The 19,572-nt window shown below is 39.7% G+C and overlaps 2 protein-coding genes across 2 annotated transcripts in view; one reads left to right on the forward strand and one right to left on the reverse strand.

The window, feature by feature from the left end:
* The window catches only part of PTGR1 (prostaglandin reductase 1), a 57,067-nt gene that overhangs the window by 29,083 nt on the left and 8,412 nt on the right, over nucleotides 1-19,572 (reverse strand). The window lies entirely within an intron of this gene.
* On the forward strand, nucleotides 1,913-18,935 carry LOC308618860 (dnaJ homolog subfamily C member 25). Its single transcript, XM_081237162.1, has 4 exons — nucleotides 1,913-2,333; nucleotides 14,723-14,875; nucleotides 16,668-17,138; nucleotides 18,508-18,935. The coding sequence occupies exons 1-4, from the start codon at nucleotides 2,001-2,003 to the stop codon at nucleotides 18,628-18,630; spliced, it is 1,080 nt and encodes a 359-aa protein (XP_081093288.1). The 5' UTR covers nucleotides 1,913-2,000; the 3' UTR covers nucleotides 18,631-18,935.

Raw genomic sequence — 19,572 nt, forward strand, 5'->3', positions numbered from 1 at the left:
GAAACACGCCTGTAGCATCTCTTACTTGGACTCTTAAAACTGTCTCATAACAGTCTTCCTGATATCTCCCAGCTCATTTTCTCAGGCAGAGTAATTGTTCTGAAATGCAAATCTTAAGGTGTCACTTTATTACTTAAAAACTCTACACTGGCTCTCCATTGCTCTTAGGATAAACAGCAATTTCTTCAACATGGAACAAAATGACCCCTCATAATCTGGCTTGTTCCAGTTTCATCGCCTCCACTCCTCATCCCCCAGCCCCACCCCCATCCCAGCCATACGGGCTGTCTTTTTTTTCTTGAAAAGCTTCACGTGGGACTTCCCTGGCGGTCCAGTGGTTAAGACTCTGTGCTTCCACTGCAGGGTTCCACCAGGGCACTGGTTCAATCCCTGGTCAGGGAACTAAGATCCCACATGCTACACTGCAGGCCAAAAACCCAAACCAAACCAAAAAGAAAAAAAGCCAAAACAAACAAAGAACCTTTAAAGTTCAGGTTGGGATATGAACCACAGGGGAAGGAGTGGCTAGAAGGAAGGGGGAGATGGAGATGGTATAATTAGCAATATGCCTACAACTGGGAAAATAAACTTGCTCTTTAAAAAAAAAAAATCACGTTTTTTTCCTTGACTGTCTCTTTTTCTCTTCTTGGTACTTACGTCACCACTCCCTTATCCCAAAACTTCTCCCTTACTCCCACCCCTCAAATTATCCTCTATTTTTCCTTTAAAGTCAGTTTAGATGTTAATTCCTCCTAGAATAATTAGTCAATGACCCTAACACTTGTCCTTGACTCTGATAATTTCAAGTTTGGCAAGTCTCCTATGTGTTTGCATTAATTCTGTTCTCTCTCTTTCCTATATATATAATATACATATATGTGTATATAATATACATACACATATATAGTATGATATATGCTATATCATACTATATTTTTAACTTTATTTTGTTCCATTTTCTTAAAAGAATTTATTATTTCTTAAAGTTTATTTGCTTGTCTGTCATCCTCCACCAGAATATAAGCTCCTTGAGATTAAGAACCTTGTCTACCTTGCTCACCACTATGTTCTCAGAGCCTACAACAGTGTCTAGTTCATAGTAAAGACTCAAGAAATATTTACTGAGTGAATGATAGAAACAACTTTCTTTGAGGTAAAGTTCTTCATGTTGCTATAGAGTCCCATGCAATATTTTGGACATAATATACTAAAAAAATGTTTATCTGAAATTCAGATTTAACTGAGCGACCTGCATCTTTTCTGGCAGCTGTACCCCCAGAACACATTTGAGAATACGTGGATACATTTTTGATGGTCACGATTGAGGTGGTGGTACTACTGGCATCTAGTGTGTAGAGGCCAGAGATGCTGTTAAACATCGTACAGTGCATAGGACAGTCCCTACAAGGAAAAGAATTATCCAGGCCAAATGTCAATAGTGCGGAGGCTAAGAAACCCGTAACTAGATGGCCATGAACTTTAAGGCAGAGAGCGCCTAGAATCTCTAAGTTAAACTTCCTTTTGGAAAGGGAGAATGGAGTTAGTGAGACGGAGTCGGGGCTGAGACCCAGCTTTAAAACCCTGGGCACACATCTTGAGGCTGATAACCAGAGGGCAAGAGAGCCAGACTACCTACCAATGGCAGCAAACGAAGTCATGATGCCTAAAAAATTGCCTGGGAAGGGCACTGTGGACAGTAGAGCACTCTGCATACACTGGTTAAGTGCACCTCAGACACAGAGACATCCTTTAGGTCCGTCCAACTAAGGACAAATCCTCTGGGACTAGGAACGCGTTCACAGACACAGCGGAAGCAGCCGCGCGACTGAAGCGTCCTGCTCCCCAGCAACGGTCGTGACGGAAGTGGTTGAAGCAGCCGCGCCCGGTGCGCCTGCGCGGAGGCGCCGCGTGCTGACGTGGATCTGGGTCTAGCAGCCCAGCCGGGCGCGCGGTGGAGTGCCGGGGTGCGGCTGGGCTAGTGGAGCCGCGGCCCAGCCGGGATGGCGACGCCGATCGCTCCGCGCCGGGGAGCCGGCGCTACCGGCCGGCGCTGGTTGGTGCTGCTGCCGCCCCTGCTGCTGGCTGTGCTGCTGCCGCGGCCCGCGGCGGCCCTGGTGGAAGGGCTCTACTGCGGCACGCGGGACTGCTACGAGGTGCTGGGGGTGAGCCGCACGGCGGGCAAGGCGGAGATCGCGCGGGCCTATCGCCAGCTGGCTCGGCGCTACCACCCCGACCGCTACCGGCCCGAGCCCGGCGACGAGGGCCCCGGACGGACGCCGCAGAGCGCTGAGGAGGCCTTCCTGCTGGTGGCCACCGCCTACGAGACTCTTAAGGTAAGCCTGGGGGCGCGGATGGGCTGCGAGGACCCGCTGGCGAAGCGCGCGGCGTGGCCCTTTCGGCCCCTGGCCCGTGGAGCGAGGCTCCCTGTGACTCCGGCGCCGGGCGCGACCACCGCCACCACCCTTAGGATGCTCGCGCTTCCCCACGTGAGAGAGCGCATACGGCCCACTGACAAAGATGGGAACACCCTCGGTCTTGGAGGGCAGCCAGCCTTCTCCTTTTTGTTACAGTCTTTTTTTATGCAAAGCTTTGGGCTTCTTACGATTTAGTGAAAATGTTTTAATAACGTGCAGCTCACTCTCGGAAAGCAGGGTGATTATTATTACCAAGATCTGTGATAGAACACAGGAAAGGGCTCCAGTGACGGTGAGATCGCCCGAATTTGAGATGACAGAAACTTGGTTTCTCGGGATGGTATTAATTGTGACATTTAGCTTGGGTTTAAGGATGTAGAAAAATACTAAGAAGAACACTGGATGTTTGACTCCGGCTCTGAACACCCCTGTATGACCTTGGATAGTGACTTAATAGGTCAGAGTACCTGTTTCTTCATAGGCACAATTAAGGCCATGATGCCTGCTCCACGGGTTGTTATGAGGTTAAATGATGAATGAGAAACCCCCTATACAGGACCTGCAAATAGGTGCTTAATGACTTGGGTTTCAAGACTGAGAATTTCTAGGAAATATTTTGTGAGTATATGTGTAGTCATTTGCCAAAGGTTTTATTGAGTCTTGTGGGGATGGGGAGATTTAGCCTGATCCTGTTTTCTTCTGCTGGGAAAAGCAAACCATAAGAAATCACTAAGTACAAAACATATTTGGTGGAAGTGTTACTGCTTCAAGGGCCCCATCATGCTAATGCAACAGGAGTTGCAGTTGTAGGGTACTTTTTTCTAGCTTTTTTTTTTTCTTTTCTTTTTGAGGCAGAGTTTTCCATGTTGCTGTATCGTCTGCTTTTAGTGACTACTTTGAGTGGGTATGCTATAATTTAACCATGGATTATGTTTCCAGGTTAGATTTCCAGAGCTGAAAATACTGAGTCAAGGAGTTAATGGCTTACTTTCCAGAGCACTTTGGATAATATGGAGTCATGAAATTCACTAAATTCTCACCAGCATTGGTGAGATGTAATTTTTATTGGCAGTTAACTGAGGAATGGGGGGGTTGGGAAAGTGCTGAGGCCAGAGGGCTTGGTTGCCTATTATTTGGGATAGAGAGTGATTGAGGAAAGACTTCAGAAAGATGGGAAAGAACTTCATTCAAGGCGGCCCAGCATGTGAAGCTCCAGTCTGCTTTTCTGCAATGAGGAAAGATAGTGGTCCAGACGAGCATCCAGAAGGCCTGCCACTGGTCCTCCAAAGCCCTCGTGGCACAAGAGGGAGCACTGGGCAGGTGGAGAACTTCCAGAAGAGAGGCGGCAGAAACAGTGGCGACTGTTCCCTTCTGCTGGGGTTGGAGATGGGGAAATTTGGCATGAAAATGGTGAGCATGATAGTAAGAACTTTGAAAAAAAAGTGCCAAGAAATAGAGACTATAGAAAATCTGGCTGGGAGGAATCCCAGGACTCTAAATATTCTTGCCCTTTTCTCGAAGAGACAAATTCAGAGGCTGATCTGGCTGTAATGTTTGCCTCTAAATGCTGCTACGAGTTTAGCACTGACTTGTGAGCTAATAAAAAGCTCAGTAAAATAATGTGTCCACTCAAGAACAAGGAACTTTGAGGCAGCTAAAAACTAATATGTCTGGAGAAAGTAACACTTACTCTTGATTGGGACAGGTTTGCGGTAGCTGCAAATGCCTCCAAACAGGAAACTAGAATTGGAGTTGCACTGATGGAGGGTGGGAGAGAGCGTTCTATAGCTTCCCCAACCCCACTCATTATTACTGCAGGAGAACGGAAATTATCTGTGAGAGAAAAGGGGTGTCTGGGCTTGGTTTGGACCCATGGAAATCAGACTTAGTTGGGCTCTATGAAAACTCCAATGTTAAATTTATAGAGATAGATAGGGGTTCCACTTCCAAGTGGAACACCTTCAGAAACTTTTTAAAACACTTCATTGCAGATGCTCTCTCCTGGAATAAGGAAGAGGACTTTGACTTGCCATGTGTGGAAGAAGTTATTAAAAACAAACAGGGTTGTCTGATTTTATTGCTGTCATAATGGAGAATTGTGAGAAGGTTGCCAGAAGGTATCATTTCTGGGTAATGCAGAGATCTGATAAACTGCGGTCATCCCCTTGAGGCAACAGGGATGCAACCACTGTTTTGCTCGGATTATATCCACAGACTGGAAAGAGGGCTTGTGAGGGATAAGAGGTCCACCTGGCCTTTACTACGAGCAGGTCAGATAGAATAGTGGGAGAAGCTGATAAGTTCCAGTGGCTCTGGAATGAAGACGAGCCGCAGAAGCCTACCTGAAATTCCATATATCATCTCATGGGGGCAGCAACTGCAGACCTGGGACCGCATTTCATTTCTATTTGCTCTTTTTGTATAGACGCTATATATTTCTCCATAAAGAATAGCAATAAACCCTGTGAGAGCTGAAGAGGAGGGAGGGTCTTGGGAAGACTGTGTCCTCCTTCACAGCCACGTTCAGTTATTGCTGGCATGTGGAGGGAAAAGTTGATTCTACATTTGCTTTGTAGAATGCTCAGATAGATTCCATCTCTGGAACAGTGCATCTAACAGAAATTGTTTCTTTTGTGAAATCAGAAATAAATTAGTTGTAAGTTCATTGGAGCCAGGAGCCTTTTTTCTCTCCCCATAATTTTTTGATAACCTTCTTAATTTCTTATTCTTGGTCTGTTCAAGTCTCTTAGCATTTTTAACATGTATGATATAAAAAGCTATATTATATGCTTATTATAATCTTACAGTGGTGTTCCATCAAAACTTATAACAACCAAGCATCTCTGAATGACCAAAATGAGAATTATATTTGTGTAAGATATAGTGGATTTATGACTCTGAAGTTGTCTTGGTTAAATAAATGCCTCTGAGAGAGAGTTTAGATGCAAATTGTTAAAAAATAAGGATACTAACATGATTTAAATGCAGTTGGTCAGACAAGGAGATACTATCACAGTTGGTCATTGTTTTCATAGCAACAGAGATTCTACCTGTGAATAGAGAGATTGAGAAAAACCAGAAAATGAAGGATGGGTAATAATGGAAGGCAAAGGGACTTGTCAGATGCTTTTACCAAGTCATGCTTAGTTCATATTCTCAAATAACTTAAACCTCTAGGTCTCAGCAGGACTTGAAACCATTATGATTTCACACACTGCTTTATATTTGTTTCATAATGTGAGTTAAGACGATGAAATAACTATTTAGTGTATTTGACTACTGGGGATTCAGGGACACATGGACTTTGGAAGTTAAGTAAACAGACTCTCACTCGCTGTGTCAACATTGGATCTTTTCATGTGGATATAGCACTTATCACACTGCACTGTATATCCTGAGTGGCCCTTCTCCCCTCTCCACTAAACTTCATTTTTGCATGTATATCCATGGCACCTAGCACAGTGTCTGGCACATAGATAATGAATGCTTGTAAAATAAAAACTCCTATCTGGAGATAGATTCAGATAGGATGGAAATCGAAAGTGGATTTCTGGCGTTTTGACATTGTTATGTGAAGCCTACTTTGGCATTTTATCCCAAATTAATTGTAGTTTTAAAGAGTGGTACAGATAAAGTAGATTGGATGGGTATGAATGAAAAATTCCTGCATGAGAGAAAAATTATACTTCTGTTTTTAAGGAGAAATTATTTTCTCAGGGTTTTTGAGCACATTAATTATTTTTGATATAGATACAAACTGGATGAATTAGATAAAACGAGAAGGATGGCATAGAAATAAGCAGATGAGGGAATAGGTGGTAAGGATGCACTTAGAAAAACTGTAATTGGTAGAAAATGGTAGAGTTTGACAGCATTTTACAAGATCATGAGAGAAGAACATGGAAAAGGTCTTGGAGGTATTACTGGCGTGCAGGTTATCTGATAAATTGAAGGGATGCGTAGAGAGAGCTTTATGCTCCTCCAGCCTTGTCTTGGCAGGGAAGTCACAGGAACATGTCAGTTTCTTTTTGCCAGTCTGGTTGATGTGGCAGGGCTTTAGCACTTAAGAATGATTTGACAAAAAGGGGATTATGAACTTCCAGCCCTGTTATGGTTACTGTTTATTGTACTCCCTTTGTATATTTGCTTAACCCTTTCTCTAACTGGTACTGACATAGGTGCTGGGGGAGGAGACCATAACAATGAAAAAGGCACAGTTCCTGCCTTTAAGCTTTTAATATAAGAAGGATACAGATACTTATTGTTTGGTTATTATTTATCTAAGTTATATAATAAAAACGTGTAGATTATATTGCAGCACTGAGAGAACACAATTATTTCTTCTCAGGGGATTGGAGAAGAATATACTCTTTGATTTGGATCTAGAACAGTCACCAGTGACTGTGGAGGGACATTTCTGGTAGAGAAAGGTCTTGATCCACGAAAACATGGAGTCATGAGTGTGCAAGGCTAGTTCCAGGAATGGGATGTAGGATCACTTTTATTATGCTTTTCCCAGGGACTCTTCGTTTTGGAGGAAAAAAATTAACTGCATTTATCGGCATTACTATTTTTCTTTTCCAGCATCGATCCAGATTTTAATCAGTCATTCATAATAATTGGGTATTCATAAAACTAATAGAAATGATGTAAATTTCTATTACAGTTGTGAGGCTGATAAACAGCCAAGTTAAGTAAGCTTGATGGCAGATAATTTTCATTTCACATGCCAACTGTAATTGGTCTCAACTCCATGTAGCACTTGTAAATCTGGAGGCCTTGTCTGGGTTTAGTGGAAAAGATGACATGTTAAACTGTTCTCCCATGGGCCCAGAAGAAGGGTGTGGTACCTTATGTGCCACATTTGCTATTTCTGCTGTGAACCCTTAAGTGTTGTTTATTTTTTACTCATCCCTTAAAATTTCACCTGTTATTCCCTACTTATGGCCAAGGTTGATTATACACCAGATGTGTTTAAATCTAGTGCTGTGACTACCTGACACATGATGGTATCAACAACCCATCAGAGCTTTTTTGAGTAACACAAAAACTACTGAGTTGATATAATTCTAGCCAGAAACCAAGCACTTGACGTTTTGATTTTGCTTGTGCAAATTTATCATGGGTAAACAATATTTTGAGATAGTCGCAGCACAAAGACCCTTACTGTATTTTTAGAGACCGTAGGGGATCTACTGTTTCTAGGTTAGAAGCCTGTCAGGTGCATGGTAGGGAGAATGGTTCAGGAGACTGGAAATAGTTTGGGATCGACCCTTCAAGCTGTGTTCAGGCATGTGAACCTTATGTATTGAAGAGTTACCAGAGGTTTTAAAGTGCATAAGTAACACAATCTGATGTTTGTTTCAGAAAGAAGGTTCTGGGAACAATATGGAAGATGGGTTGGGGGAAGGCAGGAAGGTATTCGTGGCTGAACTCATTTTATTTCCATCTTAGTCTTCTGGAATCTCATCATTCCTCTTTGGTAATGTAAGAATCTCTTATTTGGTTCATTTCTCATTCCTTAATTTTGCTTCTTTTAAAGCTATGGTCACATTTTTCTTCTTTCTTCATTGTTGGCTATCCTTACTTCCTCGTCCCCCTTTCATTTAAACAGTCATAGAATGACATGTGTATCAGCACACGTTCTGGAGCTGTTCTTTGTAAGATGAATAGTGATGTTCTAAGCATCAGATCAGAGGGCTGCTCTTCCTTTTGGAACTATTTGTGGCATTTGATGTTGACCCCATAGTTCTTTAAGCTGTTCTCCCTTGACTCCCTTCATGTAATTCTCTCCCCTTTCTCCAAGCTTTCTAGCCATTTCTTTTAGTCTGTATTTCTTTTCCTCTGCCTTCACCATAAACATTCCATTTCCTTAGAGTCCTGTCCTTTGGGTACTCTTTTCTTTTTATTTTCTAAGCTTGTCCTGATGAAACTCAACTACATCCTTGACAACCCTGAAATCCGTGTATTCTCTAGGTTCATATTTTTCAATTGTCTCTCATTTGTAGCACAGGTACCCAAAATTATACATGAAACTAATCCTGTTTTCTTTGTTAAAGCATAAATTTTAAAAGAGGTTGACTCTTGTACAAATACAAAATGAACATGTGTCAAAGATATTATTTAATTCATTAATTAATGAGGGAACCAGTAAGATATTAAAACCAGTTCAAAAGAGGAAAAGTGCCACACAGTTTACAGTCAAGACAAGGAGTGCTGAAATGCCTGTAATACTGGTCAATATGACAAGGCAGTTATCAGTTTCCTTAATTCCACTGGTCACAATTTGTCTTTTTGTGACTAAGAATTATTTGCATTACTTCCAGTTTTCTACAAGTTACTTCTTTCTCTACAAAGTTAAAATAGACTTTTCAAAGACAAATAAAGGCACACCCCTCCTACAGGAATCGATAATCCTTGGAGGCTCCAGGCATTGAAAAGCTATCCAGTAATTTTCTTTCCTCCCCATTTCAAAATCTTCCACAATCTTCTCCACACTTGCTGTCCTCTTCCTTTATTCTTAGAATAACATGGTTCACACAGTGACTATAATTAGAAACATCACTATCATGCTCAACATGATTGATTCCTGTACCCCTTTCATCACTAAGTCCTATTTGTTCTACTTCTTAGTCTCTAAAATCTGTTTCTCCCTCATTCCTTCCTTTACAATTCTATCAGAGTTATCGTCCAAAAATATATACTTCTACTCAATGCTATTTATTTTTCTCATACTTGAAAACGTTTTATGTTTGAATAGCACAGACAGTAACACCCTAACACTTTAGCATGGCATGTAAGATCCCCTGTGGTTCTTATCCAAACGTATCTTCCTGGCCACAGTTACTACTCCTTCCTTCCCTAAACTTTCCCAGTGCTTAAGCTTCACTGAATCTGTTCTATACACTGATGCTTCTGTACCTTAACACTTGCTGTTCCCCTTGCCTGGAACAAATTTTACCACATCTTACTTCCTTTTCAGGATCTAGCACTCATTTCATGCCTTCTGTGAATCCCATTACCAGTGGTCTCAGGCACAGTTAGTCCTTAGTACATTGAATTGTGCTCTTCTTGCTTGCTAGATTCTTCTTGTAGATGGGAGAGTTGTTGAGGCCAGGTCCTTAATTTATTTGTTTTTTTATCCTCCTTTGTGCTCAGCACATGGCTTAAGGCCCTGCATAACTATTTTCTGAACTGAAAATAACTAAGGTTTTTTAAAGCTCAGGTAACCAAGTAGATGGTAATACTGTTAACTGAGACACAGGAGCAGATGTGGGTTTTGAGCATGTTGAATCTGAGATATTTATGTTACATTTAGGAAATGTTCAGGAGGTATCTGAAAATAGTAGGAGCAGGGAAAGCAGATCTGAGTGTCACTCGTATATGATATATAGGTGATACTGCAAATGATGGAAGTTGCTGTGACCACATGTAGACTGAGAAGAGAAGATGTAGAAGATAGTTGCACGAGTGGCTGGTGGGTAGGGAACAGGAAGAGAAATGAAAACTCAGAGCAGTTAACTTTCTTCCTCTTTAGTAGGGTGTAATGGCCTGGAAAAAAATTTAGGGGAACAGATGTTATTTTTTTAAAGGATCATTTGTATGTGTATTTCTCTTAAAAACAGGATTACTATATATATTTAAGAATGAACAAACTATTACTATATTTTCATATATTATTGATTCTTGGCCTTTGCCATCCTAAATGGTTTCTGTTATTTGTACAATCGAAGATTTTTAATGTGAACCTGGCTGCAATATCTAATTATTGCAATTTATGTTTATTGAAATCAAACAATTCATTATTTCTTTCAAGGACAAGAACATAATATATTTTTGCCTCTGGGGAGGGGGGGAATGATCATTTTCATAAGAGAAGGAAGGATTCAGTGCTTTCTTTGCTTGTGGGTTTCCTCTTGTTCACTTTTGATCTAGATATTGGTGGTTATGTTCCAGTCCTCCTGCATATGCCCAAGAGGATTGGGAGTGGAGTGGACACCAGCAGAAGCACCATTTTTTCCTGTAGAGATTAGAAACAAGGAGCTTATTGCCCTGCTTGTCAAGGCTCAGGACAGAGAGGAGGAAGAAACAAGTATAAAGGTTTTGGTTTTGGAAAGAAGTTGGAATCTCCTGACCCTGGGACCTTAAGATCCACAAAATTGCTGAAAGAAAAAGTACTACCTTATTGAAAGGTAAGATATTACACTGTTTTAAGGTTTAAGCTATTTTAGCCACATTAGCATATCTTCATAAGCTATGAAATCAAGCAGTCATTTCTGCCAAGCCCAAGTTTTTGTGGCATAATCACCCATCTTGCCTTCCTGGTGAGATGGAGACCTGTGTGGCTGGAGAGATGTCTAGAGTGAGGGAGAGCCTTTACAAAATTTCATTCCGTTTTGAAATGATATTTATTGAATGCCAGGCACTGTGCTAGGCCTTGGATATACAGAGATTAAGGAATCACCCTACCTGCCTTCTAGAAGTTCTCATTCAAGGAAAAGAAAAAAAACTGATGATTACAATGTGATAAGTGCTATAATAAATAGGTAATAAGTGTAATAAGAGTGGTCTAAATCTGTCTACTAATGTTTATGTTCTAAAGGATTAATAGGAGCCCATGAGGTTGGAAGAAAGGCATGGGCATTTGAGTTAAAGTGAATTATCTGTTCAGTCATAGATATAGAAGAGCATGCTGTACTTTGAATAACACACCAAATTCCAGAAATTGCTATCCGAATGTTTGCTATGGGCAAAAGAAGGGAGAGTGATAAGATGTTTCTTAAGTAGGTAAGTTTGGGTCAGTTATGGAGGCCTTGTTGCATGACAAGGAAAATTGAACTTACCTTACTAGACACTGGGAAGCATTGGACAGAACAAACAAAAAAACTGTGAGGCTACTTTAGTCCCAAGATGGGTAGGAGAAAAAATAAATATATGGTATTAAAAATAAATATATGGTAAAAATATGTAAGAATGTACGTGAAACTCTCTAATTGGGTCCCAGTCTGTCTTTTCTTTTTTGCTCATATTCCTGGTATCCTGTGTTCTTATTAGGTTGATTCTAAACTTAGTAGGCTACTGAAGAGTAGGACTTTGACTTAGATTGTTGAGAATCCCTAACTCTTCAATTTGTGCCAACCTTGAACAAACTTGAAAAGTGTATTATGCATGCCTCAGCCTAAAATCCATTTTCTTCATTCTGGAGAGAAAGCTTTAAACACATTAAAGAAAGAAGATTGTGGCTGAATAAATGCTGTAACAAGGAGATCGCAGACCTTCTTGTCTCTAATCATGACCAAAACAGGGTCATGAAATTATGGTGGCCCCAAGGAAAAGAAAACCATTCTAAGAGAAGTCAGACTTGACCCTGAAACCTTTTACAGGGATGAGGTAGTCTGAGGACTCATTATAGAGGGCCCTGAATAGACCCTACAGGCTCTGGTTACAGTAGAGAGGCTAGACATAAGGTATAAATTTTGGAGTTGCTGGTACTGGAGCATTAGCTGACCATCCTGTTAAATGAAGCTCTGGACTTGATGAAGTCACAAATCTAGGGACCAGTGAGAAGATGGTGACTCTGGGGGAAGATATGGGTGAAAAGCTTGAAGAAGGATATCTGCATTCTATGGACTGTGACCTTCACTAAGATAAGAGAACAAACAAGAGAACAGCCACTAGACGCATGACATTCACAGAGCAGATTTCATTGACACTCACAGATCCTGCTGTATACTTCAACCAGGAGGAGTACAGACAGTCAGAATGGGCAATGGACTGTGCAGAGATAGTGATGCTGGAGGACTGTAGGAATCTCATCTCAGGGGGGCAGTTAGTTTCAAAACTACTTGTAATCTAGTTGGAGCAAGGAGAAGAATCGTGTTTGAAGAAATACATTTCAAAAAGCATCTGCCAAGATTGGGAGGCTGAGTTTAAAAGGCAACGAATTCAGGCCAAAAGCAGAGCATATCTATAAAATTAGCCAAAAGGGCAAAAAAATGGAGGGAGAATGGAAAAATTCTCAAAGGATGTCTTGAAGTACTCAGAATGAAATACATCAAGGGACACAGGCTTTAGTCTTCAGAGCTATCTGTATGACCTGTAACGTTTTACCCTCTTAAGGTTAGAAACTCTAGAATATGATGATGGCTTATAGGAGGAATAATGGACTGACAGTTGAGGCGTGTGGCACACAGCTTGCGGGATCTCAGTTCCCCTACCAGGGATTGAACCCAGGCCATGGCAGTGAAAGGCTGGAATCCTAACCAGTAGGCCACCAGGGAACTCCCGAGAAAATCTTTTCTAATGGAAGAGAACATACAAGGAGTGAATTTGAAAATAATATCAGCCTGAGCTCAGCTTTCCTTATATAATAGATGATTCGCATATTGGCCCTCCATACAGTGCCATGGAATAGACTTTAAATATATTTACATCTAATTATACTAGATACTACTTCATCTAGCTTCAAATTCTAGTCAGAGGTAAAAAATATTTTGAATGTAATGAGTGTAAGAACTGTTACTGAGGGCTTCCCTGGTGGTGCAGTGGTTAAGAATCCGCCTGCCAATGCAGGGGACACGGGTTTGAGCCCTGGTCCGGGAATATCCCACATGCCGCGGAGCAACTAAGCCTGTGCGTCACAACTACTGAGCCTGCGAGCCACAACTACCGAAGCCTGCATGCCACAGCTACTGAAGCCCGTGCACCGAGAGCCCATGCTCTGCAACAAGAGAAGCCACCGCGACAAGAAGCCTGTGCACTGCAACGAAGAGTAGCCCCCGCTCGCCATAACTAGAGAAAGCCCACTCACCATAACTAGAGAAAGCCCACTCACCATAACTAGAGAAAGCCTGCGCACAGCAACGAAGACCCAACGAAGCCAAAAATAAGATTAAAATAAATAAATTTATTTTTTAAAAAAAGAACTGTTACTGAGAATGTGCTCATTCAAATTCAGAATTCTTAATAGAAAATACATAATGATATTAATGGGTACAGGAAGGATTTATCATTAGCAAACTTCTTATTTTAAATCTAAGAAACAGCATATTGGAGGACTCGGGAGGAGAGGCCCTGAACAGACAGACCCCAGCGCCTCTGTGGTAACAAAGCACTAAGTGCAGATTTTGAAATGTTTAGCTAATAATCTGCAACTTTATGAATGTTGACTAATTAATTTATCATAGAAAGAAGTCATCTAGGTTAAAGAAAGATTTTGTTTCATAATGGTTTATGTTGTATTCACTTATAGAGAGTAAAGAATTTGCTGTAGTTTTAGTCTTTAACATTTTTTGGAAACAAGACAAGCTGAAAAATAGGTTTCCTGTGGGATTAAAAAAAAAAGCAAATCATAACCTAGTTTGGTAGCTTTTCAACCTATGTAGCTCAGTAAAAGACTGGTGTTTATACCTTTTAGAAACTGATTAAAATTAGAGAAGGTTTTAAGAAATGCTTTATTTGTGACCATTTGAGCAGCATTTCAGAATGCTATAATTTTTTCAACATGTTTGCATGATCAAGAAAGAACTATATATTACCTTATTTATGAACTGGGCTGTGAAAATGTGTTATAATAGTGAAATACTACATATTTTTAACCTGTTTTTGTATACTGTATGTCATCTGATATACAAAATAACCCTGTAAAATTAGTAGGGCAACTATTAATATCTAATTTACGAGTGAAGAAGAGTGAGGCTCAGAGAAGCTAAAATTTTTGCCTGATATCACAAAGCTAGACTTTGTGACCATTATACTGCATCGATGTCTCAATGTTTCCTTGGGATGAGCATAATTCAATTTTGAGGGCATAGACTGGTTTTGTCTACTTTTTTGTTGTTTTAGTCGTTGCTTTCAAAAGAAAACCTTCTATACAAGGTTGGGACATGATTGTGAATATCTACAACAGAGATAAACATTCTTTTTTTTCTATCAACAGTTACTGAGAGTAGGTGTCAACATGCTCTTAAATTATAAGAACACGGCGACATCCTTATTAGCACCGCAGCACTGGCTAAAAAGGCATGGTTCATTGCTACTGAAGTGTTTTTATTTTTTCCAGGAGGACTGATACTCCTCAAGAATTTGAGGAAATTTTTTTATTATGCCTTATACCTAGTATTAAAGTTCTGGAAACAAATTTGTGTGTCCCTTTTTGGAATTATGGGAAATTTTTTGATTTTAACAGTTTGTTCTTTTATTCAGATTGATTACATAATTACAAAACTCTAGATTTGACTTTAACAGATTATTAACTAAGACCATTTTATGAGCTGTCCTATGAAACTGGATATCTTGTTATTTTACAGGATGAAGAAACTCGAAAAGATTATGATTACATGCTGGATCACCCAGAAGAGTACTACAGCCATTACTACCACTACTACAGCAGGCGCTTAGCCCCTAAAGTGGATGTGAGAGTTGTGATCTTGGTCAGTGTGTGTGCTATTTCAGTGTTTCAGGTGTGTATTGATGATGTGTGTATCTATGTGCAGGAGTGCACACTGGCTAGTGCTAGTCGTTAAAACTGAACTAGAAGTACCTTTTTGTAGAATTTTACTTCCAGGTGAGATTAATTTTTTGTATTAGAAAAATATTTATTTAACCAATTGATAACATTGGAATCTTTGTTGGCAGGCAATCTAAGAAATCATGAATGTCATTATATAACTGTCAAAAACAAACAAACAAAAAACTCAGATCTTTTTCTCGTTGCCCCCTCTAGAGTATTTTCCATATAACAGCCAGAGTGAATGCCAACTAGACCATATCATTTACAGGTGACCCTTGAACAACATGGGTTGGAACTGCAGTGGTCCACTTACACACGGGTTCTTTTCACTAACTGCAGTGCCGACCCGCAGCAGTGCACCTTCTGAGGTTGGCTGAATCGGAGGATAGGGAGGAGCCGTGCATACGAACGGCCAACCATACGCTGCACTCAGACTTTGCACAGGGTGGTGCCCCCCGGCATTGTTCGAGGACCAAACTACCTTCATAGATTTCCCATTAAACTTGGGGGAAAATGCCAAACTCCTTAATATGGCCTAACAGGTCCTGGCACCTACCCGCCAAACGCCAGGAGTGTAGAGCTTGCCATCATTGTAACAAACAAAAATGTCTCACACATTTCCACATGACGGCTAAGGGCACTCCTGCTCAGTATGAGAACCACTGAAATAGACTAAAAGTGCTACAGTAACTTTTTATGTTGTTTTAAAATATCACAGAAATACAAGTTTAGCCTGAAATGAGTTTTCCCTACTATTATTCCTCAACTAACCACCCCATATCCTCCTCTAGAAGAAAAAAGTCAAGTGACTAGAATGAAGCAATTTGCTAGTTTCAGAATTACTTCTCCAGTTTAATTCCCAGAAATGAAATTCAATCGATATGACAAAAGAATTCCTATTGAAAACTAAAGCTGTATATTTTAAACGTATCAGCTTTTGTAGTGTTGCCTTTTCAACAGGGAGAGGAAGGGCAACTTTGCTTTTCTGTTTTAGATAACGTAATACCCTAGTCCCTTTTTTTTTTTTTTTTTTTTTGCTATTCCTGATAGATTGCTACTATAATATTTCAGGATATTATTGGTACAACTGCTGTATTTATTCAGTAAAATAGCTGAAATGTGTGGAGGTACTATATGAGGAGAAGGACTTTTTCTAATAATAAAACCCTTTGTGGTTGAATATATTTATGAAGTGACTTAATGTCTTCCTGTCCAAATAAGTAAAGAGTTCAAACATATTTGAATCTTTCAGTTCAGAATGTGATGAGCATTACTGTGGTATGTGCAGATGGTTTAGAGTTGCCCGAGTCTATACCCAGGGATTTTTTTGAAAGAAACTCCTCACCAGCTAGTTTTACCATTTGATTCTTCCTCCAGTAAGTAGACTGCAACCTTTAAAAAAAATAGAAGAAGAGGGATTTCTTAGTTGTGATCTAGGGAAGAGTCAAATGGTAAAGATGTGAAATCAACAGGTGTGATGTGATTCCACCGATCCATCCTCTGATCCTGGGTGTCTCCTGTGGAGAATCAGTGGCTTTTTGGCTCAGCTCAGGGCTTATCTGACTTATCAGGCCTGGAGATCCCGTGTCCACATGGGCATTATTCAACTGTGTCTTCAACTTACAGAGTAAGATATTGAGGTCCCTGTTTTTAATCAGAATAGGTTTTGGGGGGGGCGTTGTGTTCACCAAGATGAATTTTGGTAATAAAAATGACCCAGTTTTCTTTGTTAAATATTCTAGTTTTTCAGCTGGTGGAACAGCTACAACAAGGCAATCAGCTACCTGGCCACAGTGCCCAAGTACCGTATCCAAGCCATGGAGATTGCCAAGCAGCAGGGATTGCTGAGAAAAGCCAAAGAGAAGGGCAGAAACAAAAAGTCCAAAGAGGAAATTCGTGACGAGGAGGAGAACATCATAAAGAACATTATAAAAAGTAAAATAGATATAAAGGGGGGCTATCAGAAACCCCAGTTCCGTGACCTTCTCCTGTTTCAAATTCTCTTAGCTCCCTTTCACCTGTGCTCATATATAGTCTGGTATTGCCGGTGGATCTATAATTTTAACATCAAAGGCAAAGAATATGGGGAAGAAGAAAGACTATATATCATACGTAAATCTATGAAGATGTCAAAGTCTCAGTTTGATAGTCTAGAAGATCATCAGAAAGAAACTTTTCTTAAACGGGAGCTTTGGATAAAGGAGAATTATGAGGTGAGTAATTACTGTAACCTCCCTTACCAACTTAAAACTAGGTGTGTGACAAGGGATCACAGACGTGTGCTCAAATTTCTGAAATCGAAGAGTTAAATATAGAAAGATCTTACTTTTGTTGACTGTCTGACTATATTTAGTAGTGGAACAGTGGGTTTTTAACCTATAATTTGTCTTTTTAAAAGATGAACTTCAGGGCTTCCCGGTGGCATAGTGGTTGAGAGTCCACCTGCCGATGCAGGGGACGCGGGTTTGTGCCCCGATCCCGGAGGATCCCACATGCCGCGGAGCGGCTGGGCCCGTGAGCCATGGCCGCTGAGCCTGTGCTCCGCAATGGGAGAGGCCACAACAGTGAGAGGCCCGCGTACCCCCCCAAAAAAAAAAAAAAAAAAAAAAAAGATGAACTTCAAATACTTTAATTTACTAATGCTGAAAATTTAAAGTATGGTCTAATTTGTTGTGTTAAACTGTACTATGAATTGCCAGAATGATTTGGCAAGTAGATATATTCAGCCTACTTATAAAGAACATAAAAATGGAAGGTAACATGGTAGCTCCTAAATTATTTGATAAGTTTTCACTTTTAAGTAATTGAAGCTGCCCACTATATAGTAAACTCTGTCATAGAGTGCTATCCTGGGCTGAATTATCACGGTATTACATGAGGTCATCTTAGTTGTTACTTCCTGAAGTTTGGAAGTAAAATAATTTCTTTCTGAAATTTGATATGGCTGTGAAATTGGTTATGAAAACTTGTCCATTTAGCTTCAACTGATATACACGAAAGGTTACAGGAATGAAAGATGTTCTTTGTTCTTAACCTCTGTGGTTTATTTAACCTTCTTTGGGAAGTTTAGTTAAAAATATTTTGAAAAACCAATAATTATCATTGAAGATAAAAGTAGTTGTAAGTTCAATTTGGAGACAAATGTATTTATAAGGTCACTTTGTTCCTTGGTTAGGATCAACAAAACTGAAGGTCATCTGTTAGTTACAGAGTACCATGTTAGAAAAATAAAGTGTTGCTTCTTTAATATTGGACATTAGTCGTAGAGAGGAAATGTTTAAACCCTTTAAACTCAGCTTATATATGATTTCAAGGAGGAAAAGAATGTATTTCCAGGTTACAGAAATCAGTGAAAAAGATTACTAGTTCTTGCACAAGTTATTCTTTTTTATTTAACATTGAACACTAAAGTGCTTAATTGCTTAGTAATCTTAGATGCATGGTTTTCAGAAGACAAACCAATACATTCACTGGAAACTTTTACCTAAAGTTATATTTGAAAAAATATAAACATGCCATAAAGCTAATGACAAATGTTTCTCTTTGGATTGTCAAGTCAGTTTATGTTATTTATACTTACAGGTCTACAAACAGGAACAAGAAGAGGAACTAAAGAAAAGATTAGCAAATGACCCTAGATGGAAGAGATATAGGAGGTGGATGAAGAATGAAGGGCCCGGACGGTTAACGTTTGTGGATGACTGAAGATGGCTGGAATGCTACTATGCCAAACCTTAATTGTGATACTATTTTCATAACTGAATTATTTTAGAAATGTACTGACTGTTCCTCAGCAGTAACTAAAATTCCTCAAGTATTTGATTAAACAGAATAATGTAGAAATTTAAACTTTCCCTTCAAACTTTATACATAAGACATTTATGACTGTTCAATTTTTATAATCAATTTGTGGATTTTGTTAAAAGGTTTGACGTGAAGATTTATTAGTTGCCATTTAAAAATTTTATATGTTTGGTTAAAAAATTTGACATGAAAATTTATTAGATACCATTTAAAAATTTTACGTGTTAAGTGTTTATTCTTCAAAAGTGTTTCCTTATTTTGTTATACGGCTACATTTTTCTGCTTTCGTGGCCTCTAATAGTTTCACAAAACATAAAAATTATAACACCATTTAATTACATTTTGGAGTGTCTTTCTAGACACAGACTTCTTCAGCAAAATGATTCAACTGTCATGTCATCTTTATGACAGTCATTATAGATTTGAAATATGTTCAAAGTGTCTCTCTAGGAGAGTCTTCTGCTGGGCTGTCTTTGTAATATCTCCTCCCGGTCATAGTATTCTTACTAAGATCAGAAACTCTCCAGGAGAGTGAACCTACCTTCATGTCCTTGTAGGATGATCTTGATTACAGTCATTATAGGACTATAACTGTATTCTCAAACATTTCTCCAGAAAGAACCTTGTAAGAAGGTCTTTTGTACCACAGTATTGCTTTTTTACCCCCCTTCAATTAAAAAAAAAAAAAAAGAGCCGAAATAGTGTCATGAAAAGTTCATATATTATGAAGTCCTTGAGTGGTGAAAAATCCATTTTATGTGAGCATATTTACATGCATATAAACCAGAAAGAAGAGGTGCATGGCTGTGTGCTGTTCTATCAAACAATGAAATGTAACTGTTT

This window comes from Mesoplodon bidens, assembly GCF_964165515.1.
Source record: "Mesoplodon bidens genome assembly, chromosome: 6".
Lineage (NCBI taxonomy): Eukaryota > Metazoa > Chordata > Mammalia > Artiodactyla > Ziphiidae > Mesoplodon > Mesoplodon bidens.

Coding starts and splice junctions, on each gene's coding strand:
- LOC308618860 (XM_081237162.1), top strand. CDS start 2,001: ATGGCGACGCCGATCGCTCCGCGCCGGGGAGCCGGCGCTACCGGCCGG. Junction 2,334..14,722: donor CCGCCTACGAGACTCTTAAG/GTAAGCCTGGGG, acceptor GTTATTTTACAG/GATGAAGAAACTCGAAAAGA. Junction 14,876..16,667: donor GTGCTATTTCAGTGTTTCAG/GTGTGTATTGAT, acceptor TAAATATTCTAG/TTTTTCAGCTGGTGGAACAG.